Source organism: Natrix helvetica, assembly GCF_964273705.1.
Source record: "Natrix helvetica genome assembly, chromosome: 12".
Classification (NCBI taxonomy): domain Eukaryota; kingdom Metazoa; phylum Chordata; class Lepidosauria; order Squamata; family Natricidae; genus Natrix; species Natrix helvetica.
The window spans coordinates 16,465,759-16,492,992 of record NC_138556.1 but is presented as its reverse complement, the minus strand read 5'-3'; the positions used below and the strand labels follow the sequence as shown (position 1 = coordinate 16,492,992).

The window sequence follows — 27,234 nt, the reverse complement described above, 5'->3', positions numbered from 1 at the left end:
TGGTGGTTCCGTGGCTAAGACACTGAGCTTGTCGATCACAAAGGTCGGCAGTTCGAATCCCCAGCACCGCGTAACGGAGTGAGCTCCCGTGACTTGTCCCAGCTTCTGCCAAAGTAGCAGTTCAAAAGCACGTTTAAAAATGCAAGTAGAAAAATAGGGGCCACCTTTGGTGGGAACTTAACAGCGTTCCGTGCGCCTTCGGTGTTTTGTCATGCCGGCCACAGGACCACGGAGACGTCTTCGGACAGCGCTGGCTCTTTGGTTTTGAAACGGAGATGAGCGCCGTCCCCTAGAGTCGGGAATGACTAGTGCATATGTGCGAGTGGAACCTTTAGAGTTTGGTTGGTTGTTTTGGACAATCCATAAACTCCGTTCAATTTTGCACTGATTTCATGAGGCTGCTTAGCACTTGGTAGGTGGGAAACTAGAGTCACTACAAAGGGATGAGAAAGCTCTCGTGGCAGAACAGATATCGTAAGAATGAGCTGGGATTCTTTGGTTGGGTTCTTGAAAGCCTCCGCTTCAATAGAAGCACCTACAGGCAGGATATGGAGCGTTATCTGTTTGACTATTCAGAAAACTACCCTTGCTGATCTAGTTTCTGCATCACATTAAGCTGTGGTTTGTTTTCAACATAGTTTAAGCCGAAGATAACCACTACGGTTAGTGAGTCTGTATGGGCAAAGTTGTGCCCACAACTCCGGAGGTTATGAGTGCCCCATCACTGGAGGTTTGTAAGAAGAGGCCAGGCAACTATTTGTCCAAAATGGTATATAGAGCCTCCTGCTTGATCAAGGGGTTAGACTAGAACAAGGGTCAGCAAACTTAATCACTCACAGATCCATTTGGACCCGTTTCCCACAGAAAAGAAAACACTGGGAGCTACAAAGGTCCTAACTGGAAGCCCCCTGTTCAATTCTGGAGCTGACCGGAAGTTCAGTTCCCCTACCATAGAGTCTCCTCCTAGCGCGGCGTCCTTTTTCCTCTACCTGTCATAACCGAAAGCCCTATCAATTGTGGAGACAACTGGAAAACCCTCCCCTTGCCATAGAGTTTTCTCCTGGCGCACTGTGCTTCTCTCCCCTCCCCACCGGAAGCTCCTCTCAAAATTGTAGCGCCAACTCGTGAGGGAGCTGCAGCAGAGGGAGGAAAGAGCCACATGCAGCTCCAGAGCCGAAGTTTGCTGACCCCTGGACTAGAAGACACGCCCCGCCCCCAAGGTCCCGTCCAACTCTTCGGTTCTGTATATCTGGGTTGGCACCACATGCGAAGCTAAAACCAAACAGACCACATCACAGTTACGGGTTAGTGAAAGGGTGAGACTCACTGAGTAGCCACTCTGACACTTTAGACGGATTTATTTCCCCCCCCCTCCTCAATTTCAGAATTTAGGAAACATACAGTGCAGTATACAGTACAGGTTTATTCTGTCTGTCTGTCATCTATCTGTCTGTCTGTCTGTCTATCTTCCTATCCATCCATCCATCTATCTAATCTTTCTATAGCTATATATTTATATCTATATCTATCTATCTATCTATCTACCTACCTACCTACCTACCTACCTACCTACCTACCTACCTACCTATCTATCTAATCTTTCTATACCTATCTATCTTTCTATTTTACTATCTCTGTCTGTCTGCCTTCCTATCCATCCATCTACTCTTTCTATATCTATATATTTAGATTTATATCTATATCTATCTATCTAATCTCTCTCTCTCTGTCTTCCTATCCATCCATCCATCTATCTAATCTTTCTATATCTATATATTTATCTATATTTCTATCTTTCTATCTACACACACACACACACACACACACACACACACACACAGTGTATATACAGTACAGGAGTGGGCTAGAGCCCAGTTGCAGATGTGCCTGTTGAGAAATACCCTAATCGCCATTGGGATCCATGAAATCAAAATGGTTAAGTTTGGACTTGGAATCTTATTTATTTATTTGTATCCTGACTTTACTATTTTGGCAAATAACTCAAGGCAGTGAACATACCCAACACACCTCCCTCCTCCACTTTTCCCCACCACCGCAACAACCTTGTGAGGTGGGTTGGACTGAGAGAGGGGGGGGGGAGGCCCAAAAGCCACGCGGCTGGCTTTGTTCATTTGTTAAGATTCAGGTGATGTTTTTTCCCAACTGCAGCGACCGGAGTCTGGTGGGAAAGGGGGGAGGCGGGCTGCTGACTCCCTCCTCGGCCTTTCTGACATTCGCACAAAAGCTGCATTGCCTCTGATATTAAGGACAAGATTAGCAATCGAGGGATTTTGTTTTGTTTTGTTCTACAATAAATGAAACGCGAGACGCAGAAGGACACGGGCTTTAAAACACCGGCATTCTGCAGGGTGCTGCAGGTTGAAGTCTTGCCTTCCCACCCATTAGCATGGGGGGAAAGGTCTTCCTGGGGCCCCCCAGGGGAATAGCATCCGGCTGGGTCAGTGGCGATCATGAACATTTCAAAACAAGCGAAAGTTTTTAAAGCTCTCTCTTTCTCCCTCCATTAGGCAGAGCGCTGGGGACTCATTCCCTCCCTCCCTCCCTCCCTTCCTGTTTTCTTTTTTAATTTTTAAAATCCAGCTCGATTGTTGAGCGATGGCTCCGACACGAAGCGAAACTCGTAAGCGTGCCGTTCCAGCGATTCATGCCTTCTCAACAAGAAAATGGAAGACTTCCTTGTTCCTGTGCGCTCAGCGCTGACCGCTCCGGACGGAAGGTCGCAGAGGCTGACTGGCTTCTCCGAGAACCTTTGTACTGTTGCATTCAGGGGCCGAAGAGTTTCGGCTTGTTTTTATTTTGTTTTTTCCCCTGCGCATGCAACCTCGGGGGGGGGGGGGGGGAAGATGAAACGTCTCCCATTGTTTGCCCAGCCCTCTGGCAGCCTGGAGGGAATTTGCTCTGATGCATATTTTGGCAGGGCTTCCCCTGTTGGCTTGGGCCCAACTGCCAAAAGTCAGTATACGCAACGCACACTTCGATTTCTTCACTCTTTCGCTTTGGGTCAAACTTGCAATGGGAAAGTTGCCGATGGCACCAGTAGCCAACAAGGACAGCAGCCGTAAAGAGCCATGTGGGATAATGATAGGAAAATGGGGAATGGGGATTAAACTGGGAGGTGCCGCTTATAATGGGAAGGGGAGCGGAAGTACAAAAACAGCTGTTGCTCTTAGCAACAGAAATGTTGAGTCAATTATGGTCATAAGTCAAGAACTACCTTCAGTTCCCTCTTTCCATTATGGGTAAGTGACCTTTTTTAAAATATATATATTTTTCTTTTGTTACAAACTCCAAACCTCTTTACAAACAAAGTATTTGAGTTTCCTCTTCAGGATCAGGTCTTCTAAAGAGCAGTTAGGGTTGATCTCCTCTAGGACTGACCAGTTTAATCAGTATATCTATCTATCTATCTATCTATCTATCTATCTATCTATCTATCTATCTATCTATCTATCATCTACCTATCTATCATCTACCTACCTACTATCTCAAACTCTGTTTCTCTCGTCTGTCTGTCTGTCTGTCTGTCTGTCTGTCTGTCTGTCTATCTATCTATCTATCTATCTATCTATCTATCTATCTATCTATCTATCTATCTGGGTTGATCTCTTCTAGGACTGACCGGTTGGATCGCCTTGCAGTCCAAGGGACTTGCAGGAGTCTTCTCGCCATGGGACAATTCTAGTTAATTATTTAAAATGAATAAAAACTTTTTTTTTAAATTTTTGCCATTCACATTTCATTCTGTCCTTCCTTTTGCATCCTTTCTTTAATGCTTCTACTCCACCGGATCTTTGATATAAGCGTAATTCTTGTCCTGCAGCGAGTTGGCCGTGGCGAATTGTCATTTTGACCCATCTCCTGCTAGGCCATTTTCAGTATAGAAAATAAATTTAGGGCACTTCTTTTTTTCCTTGATGGTGCAGAAAAGAGGTTTAAATAGGCAAGAGGCTACGGGAACAAGCATGGCGTCCTCTAATGCAAGGCTGTCCTACTTGGGCAATTAAGACTTGTGGACTTCAACTCCCAGAAGTCCACAGGTCTTAAAGTTGCCACAGCTGGACACCCTTCTTCGAATGCCTCATGCTGATGGAGGAATTCTGGGGAGTTGAAGGCCACCCGTCTTAAAAGCTGTCTAGCTTGAAAAAACACTGCCGAATAAAGCAGTTTTTTTATTGTGGCAAAGTTCAAGCTTTAGTAGGCTGCCTCTAATGAAGCAGATTTTAATGTGCATGCTAAACCGACAACAAATAAACTACATTATAGCCCTGCAGGATACGGGGAGTAGGCAACAGTTGGTACTTTATCATCTTCATTCTCCAGTTACAAGACAGAAGAGGCTGTTAGTTTCCCTGAAAACAATCTGAAGTGGGGGAGCAATTTGCCTAAACCAGGACTTGGATGCTAATTGCCCTGCCAGCAGGGAGTTATAGAGGTTGAAACCCAGTCTTTCCTTGCGCCGAACCTCATTTGGAAAATATTTACATGGCAGCTTTCCAAGATAGATAAGGTCTGTAGTCATAAATACTCCTTTGAAAGACTGTTTACCAGGCCTTGGCTGAATGTGAATGAGAGGAATTAACATTTGTTTAATAAAAGGGGTTTTGTGGGGATCAGGAATCTGCTTCGTACTTTTTGGGGAAGCCTAGGTCAGAACAAAGATCTCAAAAGGAGATCACATGATCCCGGGATACTGCAACCATCGTAAATATGAGCCAGTTGCCAAGGGGTCCAAATTTTGATCACACAACTGCAAGGATGCTACAGCGGTCGTAAGTTGTGAAAAAGGGTCATAAGTCACTTTTTTTAGTGCCGTTGTAACTTTGAACTTTAGGAACTGTTATAAGTCAAGGATTATCTCTCTTTGTAGGAAATGTACATTCCCAGTGTCGCTTCTAACAGTCTTTTATTTTTTTTAATTTGTAGTTTTCATCATGGGGGACATGAAAACTCCTGACTTCGACGACCTGCTGGCTGCTTTCGACATTCCTGACCCAACCAGCCTTGACGCCAAGGAAGCCATCCAGACCGCCGGCGAGGAGAGTGACCACCACCTCAAGCAGACAGGCATCGGCATAGACGAAAACACCGCGTTGTCCCATGCCGCCCCTTCGGCCTCCGACGTTCCCGTCGTGAGCGTCATTGTGAAAAACACTTGTCGCCAGGAGTCGTTCGAGGCGGAAAAGGATGGCAACCACCTCGCACCGGGCCTGTTGCACAATGGATTCCGTGGCTCGGATCTGCCCCCGGAGACTCACGCCTATAGGAAATTTGATTCGGCCTTCGTCAACGGGGACGGCTTGAGGAATTACCCGGAGAAGATGGAACCAGCCAAATCGGAACCTTTACCGACTTTTAGTCAGTTCAGTCCTATCTCCAGCCCGGAGCCTGACGACGTCCTGAAAGAAAACAGTATTGTAGACAAACCTAAACTTGCCCAAACTCCTTATTTCCCACCTCATCCCATGTATATTCCGTCAGGATCGTCCGTCTTAGATTTGCTAAGTAGGACCCTGCCGGAGCCGGAATTCAGTAGGTTTATCTCCACTGGCCCATCGCTGCTAGATCTCTTAAGTAAGAAACTGCCCGAACCAGAGCTGAGCATGTTTGATCAATATTGTAAAAGAGAACCGAAGATCGACATCCACAGCCTTCAGGAGAACCGATCCGACGTCGCCACCAAGAGAGACCGTGAGAAGAGCCCGGAGAAATGTGACGGGGCTGGCAAAGATCTCGCGGACACCCACGGTTCCTTTGGCGAAGGGCTTCCTCTTGGCAACTTCCATGGCAATAACCTGGGGGAAGGCAAAGTTTCTATGCCCGAAATGAACTTCTCTTCCTCCGTCCCACCTCGCCAGCGTCTCAAGCCCACTCACTCCAAGCTGTCCTCTTGCGTCGCTGCCCTGGTAGCCCTCCAGGCCAAAAAGGTGGCGGGTATCTCCAAAGAGGATCAGGTGAATGTGACCAGAGAGCCTGCCGCCTCCTTTAAGGATGGCATGAAGGGGAGCCCTAAAATGCCCAAATCGCCCAAGAGCCCCAGAAGCCCGCTGGAAATAGTGAGAAAGGTCAACAAGCAGCCCGATTCTCCCCGGAGCGTGTGTAGTGACAGCAGTGGCAAAGGTTCTCCTTCGGTGGCCACCGGCTCCCCTCCGGCCATTCCCAAAGTGCGGATCAAGACCATCAAAACCTCTTCAGGTGAAATTAAAAGGATGGTCACAAGAATCTTGCCCGAAGCAGACGACCCGGGTAAATCACCTCATGATTCGCTTGCAGACGACTCGCTGGTCGAATCCTTCCCTTCTCCAGAAGCGGCCTCTTCCCTGGAAGCCGAGCCGGGCAAGGATTTTGCAAAATCAACCACCCCGGAACCAAATTTAGCCAGCCCCCAAATCAATCCTTTGATTTCAGACATTCCCTTAAGCGGCATCCCCAGTGCGTCGCACTTGGCCAACAGCGGGACGACGAAAGTAGGCCTTGCGGGACAGCCGTTGAGCAAAAAGCAGCAGCCGGGCACCGCAGCCCAGCCCTGCAACCCCGCTAGTCTCCTCCCCAAGGCTGTGCACCTGGCCAATCTCAACCTGGTGCCCCACAGCGTTGCCGCTTCGGTGGCGGCCAGGTCCTCCGTGCAGCGGCGCGGGCAGCCCCAACCGACCCAGGTGACCGTGCCGCTGATGCAGCAGGTCAAGAAGACCGCCCCGCTCGTGGTCGAGGCGTTCAACAAAGTGTTGCACGGTGCCAACCCAGTGCCAATCTACACGCCCAACCTCAGCCCTCCCCTCGAGAGCAGTATACACGTCCCTGCTGCCGGCTACGGCTGCCTGGAATGTGGCGATTCGTTTGCCTTAGAAAAAAGCCTGACGCAACATTACAGCCGGAGGAGCGTGCACATCGAAGTCATGTGCACTCAGTGTTCAGCCACGCTGCTGTTCTTCAACAAGTGCAGCCTGCTCAAGCACGCGCGAGACCACAAGAGCAAAGGCTTCATCATGCAGTGTTCACAGCTCTTCATGAAACCCATCAACATAGACCAAATGTTCTCGCCGTCCCCCACCAGTTCGTCGGCCTCGTCGAGCCCACCCACTGCACGGTTGTCCTCTCTGCCCCAGAAGCCCTGCACGGCCCCGGGAAGCGGGGCGGGCAGCACGAGCGCTACCCAGCCGGCCCTGCCTCTGTACACAGACCCTTTGAGACTCATTCGCTATGGATTAAAGTGTTTTGAATGTAATAAGCAAGCCTTGGACTATATTGCCCTAGCAGCGCATTATCAGAGGACATCGGACGATAATGAGGGCCTGGTAAGTCACGTTCGGGGCGCTGAGTTAATTCCTCCCACCCACCCTTTTGGTTTCTTATCGCTGGGAATGGACCTCCAGCACATACAGGTAGTCCTTGACTTACGACCGCAACTGAGGCTGAGATTTCGGTTTGCTGAGTGAGACATTTTAGGATCTTTCTTGCCTCATTTGCCGGCAACAGCCGCGGTGGCGCAGTGGGTAGAATGCAGTATTGCATTCGGCTGCCAACCGCCAGCCGTTCGGCGGGTTGAGGATCTAGGTTGACTCAGCCTTCCATCCTTCTCGAGGTCAATGAAATGGGGACTCAGATTGTTGCGGGCAAGAGGCCGACGTTGTAAACTGCCCAGAGAGCATGGTTAAGCATTATGAAATGGTGTATAAGTCTAAGTGCTATTGCTAAGTTGGGAGGAAGGAAGGAAGGAAGGAAGGAAGGAAGGAAGGAAGGAAGGAAGGAAGGAAGGATCAGCCTTGAGTCAATCAGAATCAAACTCCTGGCAGTGGGCAGAATTAGTCTGTAATACTAGAACAGATTCCCAAACTTGGCAACTCCCCGGCATTGTGGGATAATTTCTGCCTTCTCGTGCAGGGGTCCCCAAACTAATTCTGGGAGTTGTAGTCCACAAGTCTGCCAACTTTTGGGGACCCCTGCACTAGAAGGTCGCACAAATTATCCCACGACCCTGGGGAGTTGCGAAGTTTGGGAATCTGTTGTAGTGAGTATTACAGACGAATTCTGCCCACTGCCAGGAGTTTGATTCTGATTGACTCAAGGCTGATCCTTCCTTCCTTCCTTCCCTGGTACACTGCAATTGTCCTAAATTTGCTAACCCTCCGAATTTTGATCGCGTGACCAGGGCAGAATGCTGCCATGGTCTTAAGTGTGAACAGTGATCACGAGTCACCTATTTTCAGCGCCGTTGTAACTTTCAGCCGTCACTAAACAAATGGTTGTAAGTCGAGGGCTATCTACAGTGAACCAGGGAGGGTTAAAAAAAAAAACAACCCGTGCACTTTTCAATAAAGTCAATGAATTTCCACGTGTGATCTAGTGAACCTACAGAGGGATCTGAATCTGGTTTTGATGCTATTTTACTGCAGCTGTTCAGGACGTAATTCCATTTTGTTCTAGAAAACATCAGCCCCTCCTACACCGTTGCGTTTCCCGTGGAAGCTTTTCCGGGTTCATTTGTTTGTTTGTTTATGTTTATTTATTGGATTTATATGCCGCCCTTCTCCCAAAGGACTCAGGGCGGCGTACAACATTAAAAAAACCCCCACATATTACAAAAGTTAAAAAGGAAATTAGATAAGAGTATCCAAAAAACAAACCCAATTAACATTAACAATAACATTTTAAAAATTAGATTAAAATTAACAATTCAATCAATCGTTTATTTTATTTTGTTCAGGCCAGGCCGGCTTGCTGGAAAAGCCAGCTTTTTAACTTTTGGGGGCTGCCCTCTTAGATTTATATTTGGGAGAGGGGAAAAAAGGACGAAGGATTGTTTAGCGCAGGGGTGTCCAAACTTAGCAACTTTAAGATTTGTGGACTTCAACTCCCAGAATTCCCCAGCCGGGGAATTCTGGGAGTTGAAGTGCACAAGTCTTAAAATTGCCAAGTTTGGACACCCCTGGTTTAGCACAATCCACAGATCATAGCGTTAATCCACAATGGAAAGGGTCAGATGCTATGAAAAACCACGCAGCTCCCCACGCTAAGGCCCCAAGAACTACAGCCGCCATAAATCAGCAGCTCCCTCCCACCTCCCAGTTGTCGGTTGTATGGTGTGTTGTGAGTTGGCCCCTTTTGCCTTTGTTGCTTCCTTTGCATCTGAACCTGCAGGTGACGGCTCCGATGGTTTGTGACCGACTTCCTGTTCCGTGCTGAGCACTCCTCCGTTTGTGTAGCTTGAAAGTTAACCTCTCTCGTCGAACGCGGCCATTAGCAAATGTGTGGGGCTGGCGTGCAGCTCCTCGTCGTTGTTGTTTTTCCTGTCTGCGGAGGCTTCTTGGAAGACAGTTTCAGGGTTAGAATTGTGGTCTTGCTAATCGGCTTCGAGAACGTTTGCGGGAAGAGGCGAGAACCCGTATTGAATGCAGAAATTTGTACAAATGAGATGAAAACGACAGCAAGGCTTTTAAACGAGAGCGTTGCAGCCAAGTGGGAGTTAGCGAACAATCCAAATTCTGCATATAAGTAAGGAGGGGAGATTCCCAAGGCTGAAGTTTTCCGTTGCAGCTCTACGGGTAGTCCTCGACTTACAACGGTCCATTTAGTGACCGTTCAAAGTTACGGCGGCACTGAAAAAAAGTGACTTGGGGCCGGTTCTCACTGTTACGACCTTCCCAACATCCAGTGATCACGCCTTCCAGCATTCTTGATCGGGTGAACAAAATGGAGAGGCTTGGCAACCGGTTCATATTTATGACGGCCGCCGTGTCTTTTGCGGGGTCACGTGATCCCCTTTTGCGAACTTCAGACGAGGCGAATCAACGGGGAAGGCAGATCCGCTTAACAACCGGATTTCTCCCTTGACCTACGCAGAGATTTCGCTTAACGACCGTGGGGAAGAAAAGTCGTAACATGAGAGCAAAGCTTACTTAACAAACATCTCACTCGGCAAGAGAAATTGGGGGGGGTGAGGGGGCACTCCATTACGGTCGTAAGTCGAGGGCTAGCTGTAAGACACCGAGAGGGGGAGCACTCCTCATGGAGTGAAGCTGCTTAAAAACGTTTCCGGGGTATTCCGTTGGGACACCTGGGCATTAATTTCAATCGATATATTTGTCCACGAATGTATTTATTTATTTATTTATTTTAAGATTTAAGGGGTCTTCATAGATCCGTGATGGCGAAACTATGGCACGGGTGCCACAGGGAGCACGCAGAGCCATTTCTGAGGGCACCCAATGTGTTGTCCTGTCAGCTCCAAGCGCGTTTGCGCGCTCTGGCCAGCTGATTTCGGCCTCCATTTTCGACCGTTTTCCGCCTTCCGGAGACTCCCCTAAAGCTTCCGGAGGGCGAAAAACAACCCAACGCGCAAACCGGAAGTTCGGGGACTGACTTCCTGTTTGCGCGTTGGGGCAGTTTTTCTCCCTCCCGAGGGTGGGGGGTGGGGAAGCCGTTTTCGCCCTCCCCAGGCTCCTAGAAAGCCTCTGGAGGATGGGGAGGGCGGAAAGCAGGTCCACCGTGCCATCACTCGCATATGCGCGGGGGGTGGGAGGGCGTGCGTACGACTCCCCCCACTTTTGGCACGCGATGGCAAAAAGGTTCGCCATCCCTGTCCTAGATCTTCATTTAAACGGTTCAGGGAACGATTAGGAATAGACTGTTCGTTCCCCCAGGCCTGACATTTATTGCAACTTTATGGGGAAAATGCAGGCTGGCTGTGTTGAAACAAGACAAGATATCCTCAGGAGTGGTTGAACATCTGTCTTTTGTCTTCCTCCCTCCCTCCCTTGAAGCATCTACATCTGGGAAGCTCCAGCCCCAGATTCTTACAAGCTGCAGCCTTGAAAAGCTCTTTCACTCCCACATTGTGTTTCGTTTCTTTTCCTCGTCTCTCGGCCTCTGCTTCATTCCCAGATGACTTTTCATGCCACATCTGGCGAAGGATTGGGGAGCTGGAGCATTCATGGGTGACTCTTCCATTGGTGCAAAACCCAATTTTGGCTTTACACCGTAGTCTGTGACTTACAACCGTCCCAAGTTACGTACGGCACTGAAAACAGCGACTCGGGACTCTGGTTTCCACACTTAACGACTGCCGCGGCTTCCCCATGGTCATGTGACTTAACATTCGGAGGCTTGATTCTGACTCACTTTTAAGACAGCTGCAGTGTCCCGGTGTTACGTGATCCCCTTTTGTGATTCACTTAACAGCTGCGGCAAGGAAGCTCGTAAAACGGGGCGAAACTCACTTAACAGACGTCTCCCTTAGCAGCAGAAATCCGGGGCTCAATTGGGGCCGTAAGTTCAAGGACTGCCTGTACTGTGATGGGTAGACGGTGGTGCCACTCAGTGGAACAGGCTGAGTTGTTTGTGTATGTAATAAGGAGGCTTGCATCCTTGGCATTTTGGCAAAAATACAAGAACCCCAGAAACGTAGCTACTACCCCGAGACCATGCAGGGAACAGGCCTTGCCAATCTGAAGATTTCCGGCGGGTTAAAACAACTTGGAGTAGCAATGCTTATTAGCCTCCTTCGTGCAATTTGGAAAGCTGTATTTATTCTGAAACTTAGAAAAGGCTGGGAGGGGATGGGGAGAGGATGCAAGGCTTGGTTTAATCCATGCCACAAAACAGTGTATGCGTTGCCTTTGTAATAGGATCTGTCAGGGAGCAATAAAATTTACAATGAAAAAATAAAACACAAAAGGGACAAAATAAAGCCATACATTTGAACAACCTGCTGTAGAAGCATCGCAAAGGAGAAACAGCAGAGATGGAACCTAAACAAGCCGCGCATTTCGAACTGGCTTTAAGGGATGTTTCTTGCGCTGGGCTGCGTCTTTTGCTAGGTTTTTGTTTTTAACCAAGCCAGTTTTTAGCCTGTTGCTGTTTTGTCTAGGGAAATGTTCCACGCAGCTTTTATTTGGTGGGAGGGTTTGATCCTGCCTTTATCAGCCCTCTTTGGTGGGCAAAGGATCTGAAACACGTCAATAATCATCCTAAAATGATTGCAGCAAAGTACAAGAAAGAATTAAATGTTCTGAGATTTAAAAAACAACAACCTACCAGTCATACGGTAGCACAAAAAAAAAAAAAAAAAAAAACGGTGCTAGATATGTTTTGGGGAGTATTGCAGAACTGGGGATCGGGGCGATTGGGGGGGGGGGGTGTTAGGTTGATTTTTCCCTTCTCCCCCCCCAAAAAAATATTATTAATGTTCCGCAGGTTAAATAGATATTATATAATGACACCCTTATATAAGCTTGTTTAGTCAGGCAGTCAATTGAAATACCAATTTACAACCATGTCAATGAAAGGATAATTTCAGCAGATAATTCTCGGGCTCATTATTCTGCCCTTAGCGGGATCGCTTTGTATTTGGGCTATCATTGAAATGCCTTCCCCCTTCCTCTGTCAAGGTTAAAATTAAATACCTGATTAAACCGATAGGCTTTTTTTTTTAAAAAAAAAAAATCTTATTCCAGGCATACAGAGTGGCAGGGAAAAAGCGTGTTTGCTCTCTCCAGGGGCATAAATAAATATACAGGAGGTTTTTAGCATTTGTTCAAAGAAAAGGGAAAACTTCCCCTAATAAATTGGGAGTTCTCATCTGTCTCTCTGAGCTGGGCACACATGCGTGCAGTTTGGGGACCAAAAAGAACTGTCAGTCAAAAGTTTGGTTTTCAAGTCTTATCTGCAGCAGAGGATTTTAACAGGCCGTGTTGGATTTCGGCCATGTATCTTTTGAACTTGATTTTCTTTTCGTCAAACAGGGAAGCTTTTTCAAGCATTTCCTGACAGCGTGGATAAAAGTCGATGATTTTTTAAATATTTTTTTAAAATGGATTTTTAAAATTTAAATCGGATTTTTAAAAATTTAAATCGGATTTTTTTAAAAAAAAAATCAAATTTATTTTAATAAATGCTTCTGGCATAAAAACTAAAATAGTTTTCTGTTTAAGATACATTCACAATTTAGTTTATCCAGCATGAAATGGAGCTTGGTTATGTAGCACGAGGCTGTATATTCTGCAATATTTACATTTTGGGGGGATAAACTCATTCAGTGAATCCAAGCTCTGCAAGCTGAGATGCGCTGTGTTGATACGTTCACACAATTTCACAGCAGAGATAGATGACAGCTGCTCTTTAAAAATTACGATTTAAATCGAGTTGATTTAAATCAAGCCTTTTTACTAGTGATTTAAATCGTGATTTAAATTGAGGTGATTTAAATCAAATCCATGCTGTCTCCCGCCTTCGTGTAGAAGTCTGACGACTACAACTTTGCCAGCCAGCAAGGGTTTGATGGTGGATAGCTACCATCCTGAGGGGTCCTTGGTGATCTCTGAGCTTTGGTTGTTTTCTTACAGACGTTTCATTACCCACCGTCTAGCCCTGATGATGTTACCTAGTCCAGTAATGAAACGCCTGCAAGAAAACAGCCAAGCTCAAAGACCACCAAGGGTCCCTCACTTAGAAATATTCTCATATCTTGGAGCTAGCATCCTATAGGAATCTATATCTGTATAAGTGAAATGCCATTCATGCATCATCACGAAAACTCCAGAACCATAAAGCCTGCAAACTTGAAATTTGGCCCGTAGGTTCCTCTTGGCTTCTAGGTGCTTGCTAAGAAATGATTTTTTTTAAATGACCATCAGATCATCAATACTTATTTTATTATTATTATTATTATTATTATTATTATTATTATTATTATTATTATTATTATTATTATTATTATTATTATTAACACGTTGTGATGCTAAGAAGTTAGACGTTCTACTCCCCCTCCCTACCTGAAAAGAACTCTGTTCCAACTGCCACATCATCCGACCTGCGGGCTGGGAGTTTAGACTTTCTACTCCCCCTCCCCACCTGAAAAATGCTCTGATGCTAAGGAGTAAGACATTCTATTTCCCCCTCCCCAGCTGAAAGGGAGAGAAGGGGATTAAATAGGAGAGGCCTCTAGGGCACGCCTGAGGGAGAGAAGGGGATAGGAGAGGATCAATGGGGCCAGCCCTGAGGGAGAGAAGGGGGATAGGAGAGGCTTCTGTGGGGCAAGCCTGAGGGAGAGAAGGGGAGAGGAAAGGCCGATCGTAACTACTCATTAATGTTCAAGCTTTAACTACTCATTAATTTATCAAGCCCGATCCCATAGTTTCGTAGCGAAGCACGAGTATCCAGCTACTAGTAGCTGAATAAGACCTGGAGTCTCCCTCTAGGACCGTTTCCCAATCCTGCCCACTTTAAGCTATGTGGACTTCAACTCCCAGAATTCCCCCAGCCGGGTGTGCGAATCCGTCAATCAAGGTGCCTCTCTATTTCCTCTCTCCTAGACATGCCAAGTGTGTCAGATGCTGTTGCCGAACAAATGCAGTTATTGTGCTCATCAAAGAATCCACACCCATAAATCTCCCTATTGCTGCCCTGAGTGCGGGGCCATTTGCCGGTCAGCCTACTTCCAAACCCACGTCAAAGAGAACTGCCTGCATTACTCCCGCAAAGTCGGTTACAGGTCAGTGCTAAGTCCGAGGAGGAAGAACCCCGGGTGGGGGGGAAAAAGCAAGGTGCTGTTTTATGCATTTAAACAGAGAAAACCAGGGAGAAGGACCTCAGCTCTTCCTCCCCACTGATGTTGTGGTCTGCCGGCGGCCTGTGGAGCTGCCCGCAGATTTAGACAGTGAGGAGGTTGGGGAGGAACATGAGCTAATCCTGGAGTCTGGGGAAGGCTCGGACGAGGGCTCTGCATCAGAGGCAGAGAGGGGGCCAAGGCCGTCTGGTAATTATGTGCTGCCTCCCGAGCTTCTGTAGTCTGACATCAGCAAGGCAGAGGAGCAACGGGAGCCTGTTCCCAGTGTGCGCATGCGCAGAGCTGCCAGAAGGCAAAACAGGGTCGACTTGGGAGTAAGGCTTGGAGATGATTGGCCCCTCCCATAAGACATAAAAGAGGAGCGAACGGGAGGTGAGCCTTTGCAGGAAGCAATTAATTCATCTGTTCGGTTCAAGCTTTGAAAAGTTCTGTTTGACTCTGTGCTAAGTTCGGCCTTGCTCTGCATTTGGCAGTTAGGTCTCTGGCAGCATTTTAAGGGAGATAAAGGTGGGTGTTTATCAACATTCTCCTAAAAAGACTGTGGCAACTCGAGCAGACATCTGTCGGAATCTTCACAGACTGTTGGTGAAGCCTTGCGGGCTGTGAATGACCAACATTCACAGCCGTATAAATAAAAGAGGGTTTGGGGGTCTGTGATTTATGCTTTCTCAGGAAGCCTAGGTTAGAACACCTGGGACTTTTAAGGACATAACGCATTCTAGAGCCAAGATGCAAGGAAGTTGGCTTTTAAATAAAATAAAATAAAATCTCCCAATGACTGAGCTTTTGGGGCAGATTGCAGGAGTCTCGCTTAAGGATCCATTCTTATTTTTTAGTAGTAGACACTGACCATCTTTAATGATTATTTTTAGCTGACCACAAGTAGAAGAAACTTCAGAGTAGTATATCGACAGGTGATTTCGCCAGCCTTTAACACCTGTCAAAAGGGATGTACATTTATATTTTTTTCATCAGCTGGCTTTCTCAGGAACCCCGAGGTTGCAGTGAGCGAACAATGTCTCACAGTTACTCGTTTCTGGGAAATTTAGGTTCTTCTCTTCTGGTGCAGGAATGGCCAGGAGAGAAGAAAGGAGCAAGGCTTTCAACTCAGGTGCATATTTTCAGTTTGGCTGCTGTCGGCTTCAGAGAATTGATATGGTGGGGTGGATCTCATTTTTTTTTCATTCCCTCTTACTCCAACTGGCCATATCTCGACCTCTGATCTCTAGCCATTATCGGCAGCAAGCCACCTATGTTGCTTTCCTACAACCCGTAAACATTCACGGGTACTTCGCGGATGATTTCAGCAAAGCAAACCTGGTCTGGTTCCCATTTCTTGACTTATCTCTAGAAACGATGGCGGCAGATGTTGTGCCTTCAAGCTGACTGTGTCCTCTCCTTCTCCCCAGGTGCAGCCACTGCGGGGTGGTTTTCATGTCCCAGGCTATGCTGAAAGTCCACATTCACGAGAAGCACTGCGAAGTCTTCCACAAGTGTTCGTTCTGCCCCATGGCCTTCAAGTCTGCAGACAGCACCACCGCACACATTAACAGCCAGCATCCCGCAGAGCCTCACAAGACATCTCAGTGAGTGGTGCGCTCGGGTCCTGGGCTTGTTTTTACACCATTATGCACTTCTGGAGTTTCTTTAGCACCTGAGCCGTGGTGGCGCAATGGTTAGAATGCAGTGTTACAGACTAACTCTTCCCGCTGCCAGGAGTTCGATTCTGAATGGCTCAAGGTTGGCTCAGCCTCCCTTCTTTCCTTCCCGGTGGTTAGAATGCAGTATTGCAGACTAATTCTGCCTACTGCCAGGAGTTCGATTCTGACTGACTCAAGGTTGGCTCAGCCTCCCTTCCTTCCGAGGTCGATAAAACGAGAACCCAGATTGCTGGGGGCAATATATATGTCAGCATTAATGTGGCTTCCAAAGCTGACAGTGTAAGTTTTGTGATTGGATCCGAAGCGCCTATGACTATTGGCACTCTATTTAACACAAATTATTATTGTGGTTTGTCTTGCAGTCAGCCAGATGTTTAGACTAGGTTTGGCACCTGTTGAGTCCAAGGACCTGGGATAGGCAGATGTTGTTTGATGGTGTTAAAGGCATCCTCTCAGGGTATAAGCTGTTCTGAGGAAAGCTGCCTCTTGCAATTGACCGATGGTGAATTTGTCAATGCCAGTGGTGTCCAGGGGTTTTAGAATTGCACCCAGCGCGCCTGTGACTGTTGGGGCTGTTTGCTTTCTTGGTTACCCAATCACATCTGCTTATCCCAGGAAGGACTCAGCAGATAGATAAAAGTGCCAAATCCAGTCTAAATGGGTTATTTATTTATTTATTGATGATGATGATGGTTTAAATGCATTGGTTGCCCAACTCCAATGGACTCTGAAGGATCGGCCTACAGCATTTGCTTTTCCTAATTCATTCGTTCACGAAGGTTTCTTCTTTCTCCACCCCCGACCATTCCAGGGTGATCTACAAATGTTCCTGTGAGACCGTCTTCAACAAGAAGAGACTTCTGCAAGAGCACTTCCAGCAAAACGCCAACCGGCTGATGGTGGGCGTGTTCAAGTGCCCCCACTGCCAACTGGTGTATATGCAGAAGCTGCAGTTAATGCAGCACGTCAAGGTTGGTAGCGTTCCCACTTTTCAGGCCCCTCCCTTGAAACTCTTGGGCTGCCTTTTATTTTCCCACATCTGATGCACATTTCCTCATCGGCAGCCTCTCCTATTTGTCTCTTTTAAGATTTAGGTTGCTCAACTGTAATTTAACCACAATGGACTGGATTTAAAGAACAAGCTAAGCCTATAAGTTCCAGAGCACAGTGGCTGGGTTGACATAACCTGCTAGTCCAGGTCAGATGCATTACAGCTTAGTATAACCAGGGCAGCCTCCTTAAAATCACCTTACTTATTTATTTGTTTATTAACAGCTGTGGGGGCGCAGGAGTTAGAATGCAGTACTGCAGGCTACTTCTGCTGACTGCTAGCTGCCTGCAGCTTGGCAGTTCGAGTCTCACCAGGCTCTCTCTCTCTCTCTCTCTGTGCCAGCTCCATTCCCTCTTTCTCCTCAGAGCTCTCAGGTTGCCTTGACCCTGACCCTGACTCCCAAACCTCTCCTCCCCGATATCAGGACCACCACTGATCTCCGCTCCTTCCGCAAGAAACTCAAGACCCACCTGTTCCAACTAGCCGGCCTGGCTCAATTATAGCTTTATCCTCTAATTCTCCTGGCAGTTATTTTAAATTTTAGGGTAGTTTTTAATGTTATTTTAATATTATTATTATTGTGTTGATTTTATGAAATGTAATATTGGTGTTGTTGTGAGTTTTTATACCTCCTCCATGTAATATGTAACATGTAATACGTTTTGACTTTGATTGTACGCCGCCCCGAGTCCCTTTGGGGAGAGGGAGCGGCTTATAAATCTAATAAAATCAAATCAAATCCTCCTCCACTGAGTTGGCTGGCGGAGGGGCTGGAGGCTGACAAGTCACAGCCTCTAGTTGGTAACCTGGTCTAGATGGTAGATCTAGACATAGAGAAGCTACTGACCTCCTCAGCCATTTGTTGCTGGCTGGGTCATTCCACGCTCTGGCCTTTCCTTTCCGTGTGGATCTACTTGCTAGCTGAGCTCGACTCCTTGGCTTTTCACTAGAGCATCCACGGAGTCCCGGAAAATCCCGAGGATTTCACCAGCGCTCGGCCGAAGGTTGAGACGACCGCCACGAGCAGTCCCGCCCTTCCCACCTCCAAGGAACTGGCCATCGTCAACGGTACTTCGCAGCCGAGCTCTTTGCCCGCGAAAGGCGTCAGCCCGGAATCCAAGCCAAAGTCCAAAACGGGCAGTTGGACTTGCCAGGTGTGCTCGCAGTGGCTTCCCGATCGTGAAACTTATGTGTCCCACATGAGGAAAAGCCACGGAAAGGTAAACCACCTGCCGGGAACGTGGGAGCGCCTGGACTTTCTCCCCCTTCGTTGTAATACGGTTGCGTCTTCTCACTTCCTGGCCATGCCGTGGAAATGGGAATGAGGAAAAGATGCCTGCTTGTGTTCTTCCCCTTTTCCTCTGGTTATTTTATCCTGTTATTTCATGTTATATTTATGTTGTTTTAACAAATACAGCTGTCAGCATTCCAGATAGCATCCAAAATTAAATCAGAGTCCAAGGCAAAGTACTGCTCAAAGTTCCAATTTATTAAGAGAGCCACCTGGGGAAACCCGAATCTGAAGCTTCTCAGTTTTCCCCACCCAAGTTAAAGTTCATGATCTTGCCCCCACGCCCACAAGTCCATCCCATGGTCCAATCTCCCACTGCCATGCTGGCAGCTTCCACCCATCCAGTTCCGGTCAGGTGCAGAGGTGCCAAGACAAAGGATGACCTTGGCTTTCTAGAAAGGAATGTTATTTTGGCTACTACATAACATTCTACTCCGTACTATCCCCCCTCCTAATTCCCCTCTATAGAAACAGCATAGTAGGATAGAAATGTGGCAGGCCAAAGATCCAAAGGGAACATGGCTGTAGACCTGACAACAGCATTAAGTGTTGTTTTTATTTATTCCCCTTTGTCCTGGTTATTTTATTTATTTCATATGGTATGATAGAATACACCATTAAGTCTTGTTTTTCTTTTCGGTACTCATACTGAATGTCTTTTGAGATTCTCAAGTCATCGTTGCCCCCAAGGTGCTTTTTTCCCCTCAAGAAGCAACTGGACTTTCTTGCTTTTCTTTGAAAGAGATTTCACTTCTCATCCAAGACGCTTCTTCAGCTCTGACTGGCTGGTGGGGAATGGAAGGGGGACACAGACAAGCCTCCAAGTGGCCTCAAGGATTCTCTAAAAGAATGCAAGTGGCCAGAGTATCGATCCTTCCATTCCCCACCATCCAATCAGAGCTGAAGAAGTTTCTATCCCTTTGCATAAACAGAGGGATAGAATCAGGACCACGTAAAGTATTAATACCACTTTATAATGCTTTGGTAAGCCGATTAGGGGACTGGAGGCTAAAATATATGAAGAATGGTTGCAGGAACTGAGTATGTCTAGTTTAATGAAAACAAGGACTAGGGAAGACATGATAGCTGTCTTCCGATATCTCCAGGGTTGCCCCAAAGAAGAGGGAGTCAAGCTATTCTCCAAGGCACCTGAGGGTAGAACAAGAAGCAATGGGTAGAAACTAATCAAGGAGAGAAGCAACCTAGAACTAAGAGAAATTAGAACAATTAATCAGTGGAACAACTTCCCTCCAGAAGTTTTAAATGCTGCAACACTGGAGGTTTTTAAAGAAGACAACCATTGGTCTGAAGTGGTGTAGGGTTTCCTGCCTGAGGAGGGGGTTGGACTAGAAGACCTCTAAGTTCCCTTCCAACTTGTGTTTTTCTATTTCTAAACTGACTCTTCCGATCCCATTGCAGAACATGAAGAGGTTTCCTTGCCGGCAGTGCGAGAGGTCATTCGGGGCCTCCAACAGCCTGCACAGACACGTTCGCAATAATCACGACACAGCAAAGAAACTCTACCATTGCTGGTGAGTCTGTTCTGGCCGAGGCTTCCCGAGAGCAGGAAGCAAACTCCTGGTCCCGACAAAACCCCCTTTTATTAATTGGCTGTGAATTCTGCTCCGTCACATCCAGCAAAGTCTTTCCAGGGAGGATTTACAGTCACAGACCTTATCTGGCTTGGAGAGCTGCCAGGCCGATAGCTGCAAAACCTGGCAAGGAGTCTCGGAGAGTCACAAACCAATTAAGCCAACTAATTGTCTCTTGCAAACTCCACTCCCCTTTCACTCCTCTTTTATGTCCTCTGGGACATTCATTGTCCACCTGTGGCCTTACTCCCAAAATTGCAAGAGGTAACAGCGTTCCTCTTCGGCGTTTAGTCATGCCGGCCACATTGCCACGGAGACATCTTCGGACAGCGCTGTCTCTTCTGCTTTCAAACAGAGATGAGCACCACCCCCTAGAGTCGGGAACAACTAGCACATACGTGCGAGGGGAACCTTTACCTTTACAGATGGAGAATTCTAAGTGTTGCTTTAACTGGTGCATATGAACAGAGCGTGTCTCGGTTCATATCTACTCTTGGGATTTTAAAGGCCGCCTCTGGGGGTAGGGGAGCCTCCTGCACTCCTGCCACATATTGTTAAAAAATGTAAAATTGTGGTTCCCACCAAGACCCCAGACAAAACATTAACCCTCCCAAGGCAAACCTTTGATTTCCCCTCTGGAAAAGAAGCCCTCCTTATCAGCTCCAAAGCTGTGATCCAAGGTCACTTTTGATATCCCTGGAATTCATCGCTAGCTTTCCAGGTACTTAGTGGTAGAAACCTGTGTCTCTTGTAGGTAGGTCTTAGAAAAACAGGTCTTGTTCCTGGAAGGTTTTGTTGTGAAATCGCAACATTTGTGCTCAAGAGACTTTTCTCACAAGCGAAACTTGGCTCACAAATTCATCCCATTGAGAAAGTTGCACAGAGGTCCTTCAAGGACATATTCAGACGGTTCAGAATAGTTGCAAATTCACCGTCCACATATTTATAGCTCCCGCTGCCTTAAGAAAGTTCAAAACATTCTTTAAAAATCCATCTCATCCTGGGCACCCCCTTTTTTTTTGAACTATTACCATCTGGCAGGCGGTACAGGATAATAAAAACAAGGACAAAGAGGCTGAAAAAAAGCTTCTCTCCCAGGGCAGTAACTACCGTATTTTTCAGAGTATAAGACGCAACGGAGTATAAGACGCACCAAGATTTCGAACAGGCAAATTTAAAAAAAAAAGTTTTTGCAGTCTGCAGACCTCCCCAAAACAGCCGTTTTTTTTGTGAAAACAGACCCTCCCCCCCCCAAAAAAATAGGGCAGGAATAGCCTTTAGTAGGCTTGTAGAGTGCTCTGGAGGGGGGGTAAGCAAAAAAGGGGCATACATAACCTTTAGGAGGCTTATTGAGTGCTCCTGGAGGCTGAGAAGGGGCAAAATTGAGCAAAAAACGGCCTGTTTTTCTTCATTTCTGCCCTCTGGAAGCCTCCTAAAGGCTATGCATGGCCATTTTTGTGAGGGAGGCGGGGTTTAGAGAGGCAAAAAATGCTATATTCAGTGTATAAGATGCACCGGGATTTTCACCCTCTTTTTTGAGGGGGAAAAAGGTGCGTCTTATACTCTGAAAAATACGGTCTATTGAATTCTACGGTATAGTGCAATATGAATGCAATGTCGGGCTTTCAATTCAGTTGTATAGCATGTGAAGGATGTGTGTTTGTGTTTTTAATTTTTATAGTTAGAACGCACCCTGAAGATGGCATTTAATTTTGTTGTACGATGTGCAATGACAATAAGGTGAAGCAAACTAAACTAAAATTGGGGCGGGCGGGCGGGCTGCAGAGTGAAAAAACAAGATGTGGTCGCAGAGGGTGAGACTGAGAACGCCAGTTGCATTGATGGCACCTTTTGTTGTTGCTGTTGTGTATTTTGCAGGTATTGCACAGACGAAATCCAGACATTTCCACAGCCATCGATGTTGGAGAATCACATGAGCCTCATGCATGGCATCAAAAATCCGGATCTTTCCCAGATATCCAAAGACTTGACAAAAGTAATCTGAGATGCTTTAGTTAAAATATGGAGGTGGGGTCGTTCCTGTTTTGTTCCTGTTTTGAGTTTGCCCTCTTGTTTGGAAGTGGCTTTCCGGGAGAGGCCCTCTGGTTCTCTTTTCAGGAAGACCGCAGGCCTTTAAATATTTTTATTTTATTTATTTTATTTTTAAATAAAATCCTTTCCCTTGTGGGTTCTGAAGACAGTGCCAGCCCTATCAGAAGTTACTTCTTGTACTGTAATGAAAATGTACCCGTTTCTGCAATCATTGGGGTGTAATTTAACTCTTAAGCTTTAAAAAAAATCCCCTAGTACTACATTCCAAGATATTGGGTTCCAGGCAGACCCAAAGTAACTTAAAGTCTATTTTATATCTCACGTAGGGCTGTCTGAAACCCCTTGTGGTTTGACATCACGGGCATAAAAGATGCAGCTTTATTTCAAAAGGGACCTGCGTTAGATCGATCTTTTAATTAAATGAAAATCCTAGGAAAACCCCGGAGATTGACAAGTGGTAACCAGTGATCTGAAGACACACAGCCTGCAGAAAATTAATCCTTAAGGCATTCTGTTTGCATTTGACTCTGGTTATCTTCCCAGCAAAGCGCTGGAGACAATCATTCAGTTAATTATATTCTTAAGTTTCTTCCCACCCAAAATGTTTCCCTATTTTGGTTGCTATCTTCAAAATTGAGGAAACGGTTGAAAGTTGTTTTCCATTCAACAGAAGTACAAATAGGGGTCAATCAAAAGAGAGAGGGCCTTCTGCACCAATGACGAAGTCGTAGAGCAAATCACGCTCTTTATCTTGTCTCCTTCCTGCCACCTGTCTCACCTGTGGATGAATACATTAGAGGCTAAACACATCCATTGACCGAGCAGAGTTAAGGTCACTTGGGAACCTGTAATTCTGCTCTTATAGTTTAGGACAGTGGTGTCAAACTCAATTTCACTGAGGGCCGCATCAGGGTTGTGTTTGACCTTGGGGGCCGGGGTGGGTGTGGCCTGGGTGGGTGTGGCCATCTTGTGGTGGCCTGAGTGCTCTGCCAGTGAAAATGGGTTCCCGAACTCCGTTTTTGGCTGGGACAACCTCCTGCAGCCATCTGCCAGCGGAAACAGCGTGCAGCCCTCCCAGGCTTTGTTTTCACTGGCAGAGGGCGGCAGGAGGTTGTCCCAGCCGAAAACTGAGCTCGGGAGCCCGTTTTCGCTGGCAGAGGCATCGCGGGCCAGTCCGTCACTATTTCCAGGGCAGCCCCATGGGCCAGATCTAAGCATCCCGCAGGCCGGATCTGGCCCACGGGCCTTGGGTTTGACACCCGTGGCTTAGGGTGCCCTGTACAGCTTGGTAACGGGGTGCGAGGAGGAGGAGGAGGAAGAGCAAATGTTCTTATTGCTCTTAGCGGGCATCGTTTGGATGGTGGACTGATGGGTGCGATAACCGTGCGGCTTTGTTTTGCAGACGAAATCTCCAAAGAGAGTAACCGCCGATGGCCCGAGTCCGATGGAAGCGGCTGCATCCGGATCAGACGATCCACCAGCAAAGAAACTGAAGGCAGCCCGTTGGAAATGTGCAAAGTGTGGCTTTGCGACAGCCACCGAGACTGAATTTCTGGAACACATACCTCGACACAAGTCAGACAGTTCCACTTACCAGTGCCTGCTCTGCGGCTTGTGTTACACGTCGCACCTGTCTCTAAACAGGCACCTCTTTATCGTTCATAAAGTCAAAGATCTGGAAGAAGAAGAAGAAGAGGAGGAGGAGGAAGAAGAAGAGCCAGAACAAGAGAGTGCAAAAAAGATTCCAGAAATGGAAACGAGAGAGAATGGACTGGGTGAAGCCAACAGCGAGACCAGCCACAGCAGGGCAAAAGGAGACCCTTCCAAGAGCAGAGACTCGGAGCGCGACCCCGCGCCCTGCAGCAAAGAAAAAAGCAGTTCCCAGAACAAACCCACAAAGTCTCCCTCTATTTAAGAGTCCTCTCAGCTGCCCCAGAAACCTTGCTTGGAGGAGGGAGGGAGGTTGTTCATTTGATTGGGCATAAGGTTCAGTTCGGGAAGGGAAATTGACAAAGCCACCAACTCCCTGGCACTAAATGAGTAGTGGAAGGGGAAACGAGAGAGAGAGAGAGAAATTAGAACAGTCTTTCTCAATCTTGGCCCCTTTAAGAGGTGTGGACTTCAACTCCCAGAATTCCCCAGCTGGGGAATTCTGGGAGTTGGAAGTCCACATCTCTTAAAGGGGCCAAGATTGAGAAAGACTGGCATGTAGGATAACCATGGCACGTTTCCCCCGGCAAAAACGAAGCATTCACCTGCTGCCCGAGACTTTCGGGCTATTCGCTCAGATTTGTCATTACAAATACAGTCCTTTCTCCACCTTCCACCCCCACCCTCACTCCCTTAGCCCCAGGAAGCCAGGAGGTTTCCTGCCATACCGCCACTCACACATGTTGCTTTTCCCCCTTTCAAAACAAAAATGCCCCCCCCTCCCCAGCCTGAAAAATTACCTTTCAGACACTCTGCGAATGAAACCTGCCTTCATTCCTAGAAGACACATTTTCCAACACTATGCAGTTTACAGGTGTTTCTTTTTTTCATTTCGTTACAAGGGTGTGGGTGCCCGGCTTCATCTTTGTTGCAAAGGAAAATCAGTTGCGTATCCAACACATACACACACACACACACACGCCTCGAAGTATTGATCACACCTGGCTGTGGATTTATAAGACCCCCCTTTTCTCTCTCACCTCTCGTAAAAGTTGGAGGCACAGGTATTTTTAAAAACCTGTGCAGGTATAAAGATTGACATCCGTCGTAAGAAAGAATCGGAATGCAAAACAAAAAACAAAACTGAGGCTTCCACTTCTGCATCCTTTGGCAATCTCTTCCATGGTTAGCACACACACACACACACCCCTTCCTCAGATTGGGGAGCAGCGTCAATTGGCTGTCAACGATCGGAGCTTCTCCCAGTCCTGGTTGAAAGCTACCGAGGGCCGGGAGAGGGGCAGATTGGCTTGGTTTATTTTCCTTCTAATAGGAGCTCCGGAGTTTGGGGGGTTTTTTTCACTTCCTGCAAAAAAAATTGCAGGATAAAGGAAGCCGGAAGTCTCTTGATCAGGGGTGAGCACTTGGACCTGTGGACTTCAACTCGCAGAAGCGGACTCAGGAATTCTGGGAGTTGAAGTCCACAGGGCCTAACGTCATCGTAGTTGCTCACCCCTGCCCTTGAGAATCCCCTCTACTTGTCAGTTCACAAATCGCAAGAATTTGGGTTTATGATGAAGTTTATTCCATGAGGAGGGGGTGGAGCGCAGCCTCAGCCTGACCCTTCCTCAAATACACCTGCTCTTCCAAAGCACACCCTTTCCAGGTTTTTTTGGGGGGAAGTGGGGTGTTTCTCGGTTCCCCCCCCCCCGTATCGATTGGAGATTGCTTTCCTCCCTTTAACCTTGACTCATTCCCCCATCTGTGGCTTCCGCCCCACTACCCCCCACCCACCCCGCGTGCTTTTCCTCACGCTTCGTATAATATTTACTTTTTCGTTTGTTTCGTTTTAATAACGGTTGTTATGTTTCAAAGTCGGATACCCCTTGCTCATTGTTTACTATAAATAATTTAAAAAAGGAGAAAAAAAAATTTGACCCTATTTATCATATTACGGCCATTTGAATTGCTCACTTTCTCGTCCGGACGTGTTTTGATAAGAACCCTTTGTATTTTTTGATACCGTGTACATTTTAGTCTAGGGAATGTTTTACAAGTTAGCCTAGCTATAGTTTAACAATAGCAGCGGGGGGGCAGGGAGGACATTCCTCCCAGGCCATCACATATCTATTTAATCTGCAGTGGCATATGTGCCTTGCTATAATGTTTACTTCAAAGTATTTCAAATAAAACCATCTAATAATGGAGTGGCTTCCAAACTCCCTTCTCTGACCTTGCAGCTCTCTCCCAAAATCCACGTTGACTCTTCAGACCCCATGCTGGACATCCATAACGGAGCCTCACGTACTGTAGACTAACTTGATTTCAGTGCTTAAAGTAGGGGTGTCAAACTCAAGGCCCGCGGGCCGGATCCGGGATGCCGGATACTTAGATCTGGGTCACAGGGCCGCTCGGGAAACAGCAAAGGACCGGCCCTCACGCAGCCCTCCCGAGCTCTGTTTTCGCTGGCAAAGGTGTTGCAGGAGGCAGTTTCAGCCGAAAACGGAGCTCATGAGGACCATGCGTGGTCACCCCAAGCTCCATTTCACTGGCAAAGAATTGCAGGAGGCCGCTGCAGCCGAAAACGTAGCTTGGGAGCCCGTTCTCTCTAGCAAAGCGCTTAGGCCGCCACAGGCGCCCCTGACACGAGCGACATCAAGCTTGCATGGCCACCCTGAGGTCAAACACCACCTTGACGCGGCCCTCAATGAAACTGAGTTTGACACCCCTGGCTTAGAGGCTGCAATGCAGAATACAGGTAGTTTTCGGCTTACAACTCTTCATTTGGTGACCGTTCAAAGTTACCGCGGCACTGAGAAAGGTGACGCACAACCCTTTTTCACACTGATGGTGTTGCGGCATTCCCCACGGTCAGTGAGCCAAATTCACATGCTTGGCAATCAACTCATGAAGGTTGTTGCCATGTGCCCGGAGTCTTTGTGACGACCTTACAAGCAAAGTCAGGGGGCAGGGTCTTAGCTAACTTTGTAGGCTGTTTGTCCCAGGCTTGGTTGTGCCTTGCTGGGTGATGCAATCTTCCTAGGTACCATGTGATGAGATGGGTAGATGGCTAATCCTACCTTTGTTGAATCTTGGGTGAGGGTGTTTGCCTTTGAATAGACCTAGCTATCTCTTAAGTGCAGACATCTGCTGGGGGCTATTGAGGAGGGTGGTGGGTATTAAGAGTGAGTCTGCTTCCTGCCTTAAAAAAACCATGTTTCTCCACCTCATCTAGAGAAATATAACACTCTGCCTTTTCAATATTTCCTAGTATATTTCATTTTTCCTTCAAGAGAATATTATTTGGCGATCCATCAACTGATTACATTTGCATAAGGGTATTAAATATTGCTGAA

General features: G+C 47.1%; 1 protein-coding gene across 3 annotated transcripts in view; it reads left to right on the top strand.

Moving 5' to 3' along the window:
• ZNF592 (zinc finger protein 592) overlaps positions 1–25,895 on the top strand; it is a 29,601-nt gene extending 3,706 nt beyond the window's left edge. For all 3 annotated transcript variants that reach the window (XM_081964610.1, XM_081964612.1, XM_081964611.1), the window contains exons 2-9: positions 4,945–7,313; positions 14,328–14,506; positions 15,991–16,167; positions 17,054–17,213; positions 18,244–18,513; positions 20,004–20,116; positions 22,055–22,172; positions 23,631–25,895. In XM_081964610.1, coding sequence (XP_081820736.1) covers positions 4,953–7,313; positions 14,328–14,506; positions 15,991–16,167; positions 17,054–17,213; positions 18,244–18,513; positions 20,004–20,116; positions 22,055–22,172; positions 23,631–24,143 — 3,891 coding nt within the window. In that variant the 5' untranslated portion in view covers positions 4,945–4,952 and the 3' untranslated portion in view covers positions 24,144–25,895. The remainder of the gene's footprint in view (positions 1–4,944; positions 7,314–14,327; positions 14,507–15,990; positions 16,168–17,053; positions 17,214–18,243; positions 18,514–20,003; positions 20,117–22,054; positions 22,173–23,630) is intronic.
• Positions 25,896–27,234: the final 1,339 nt, after the last annotated feature.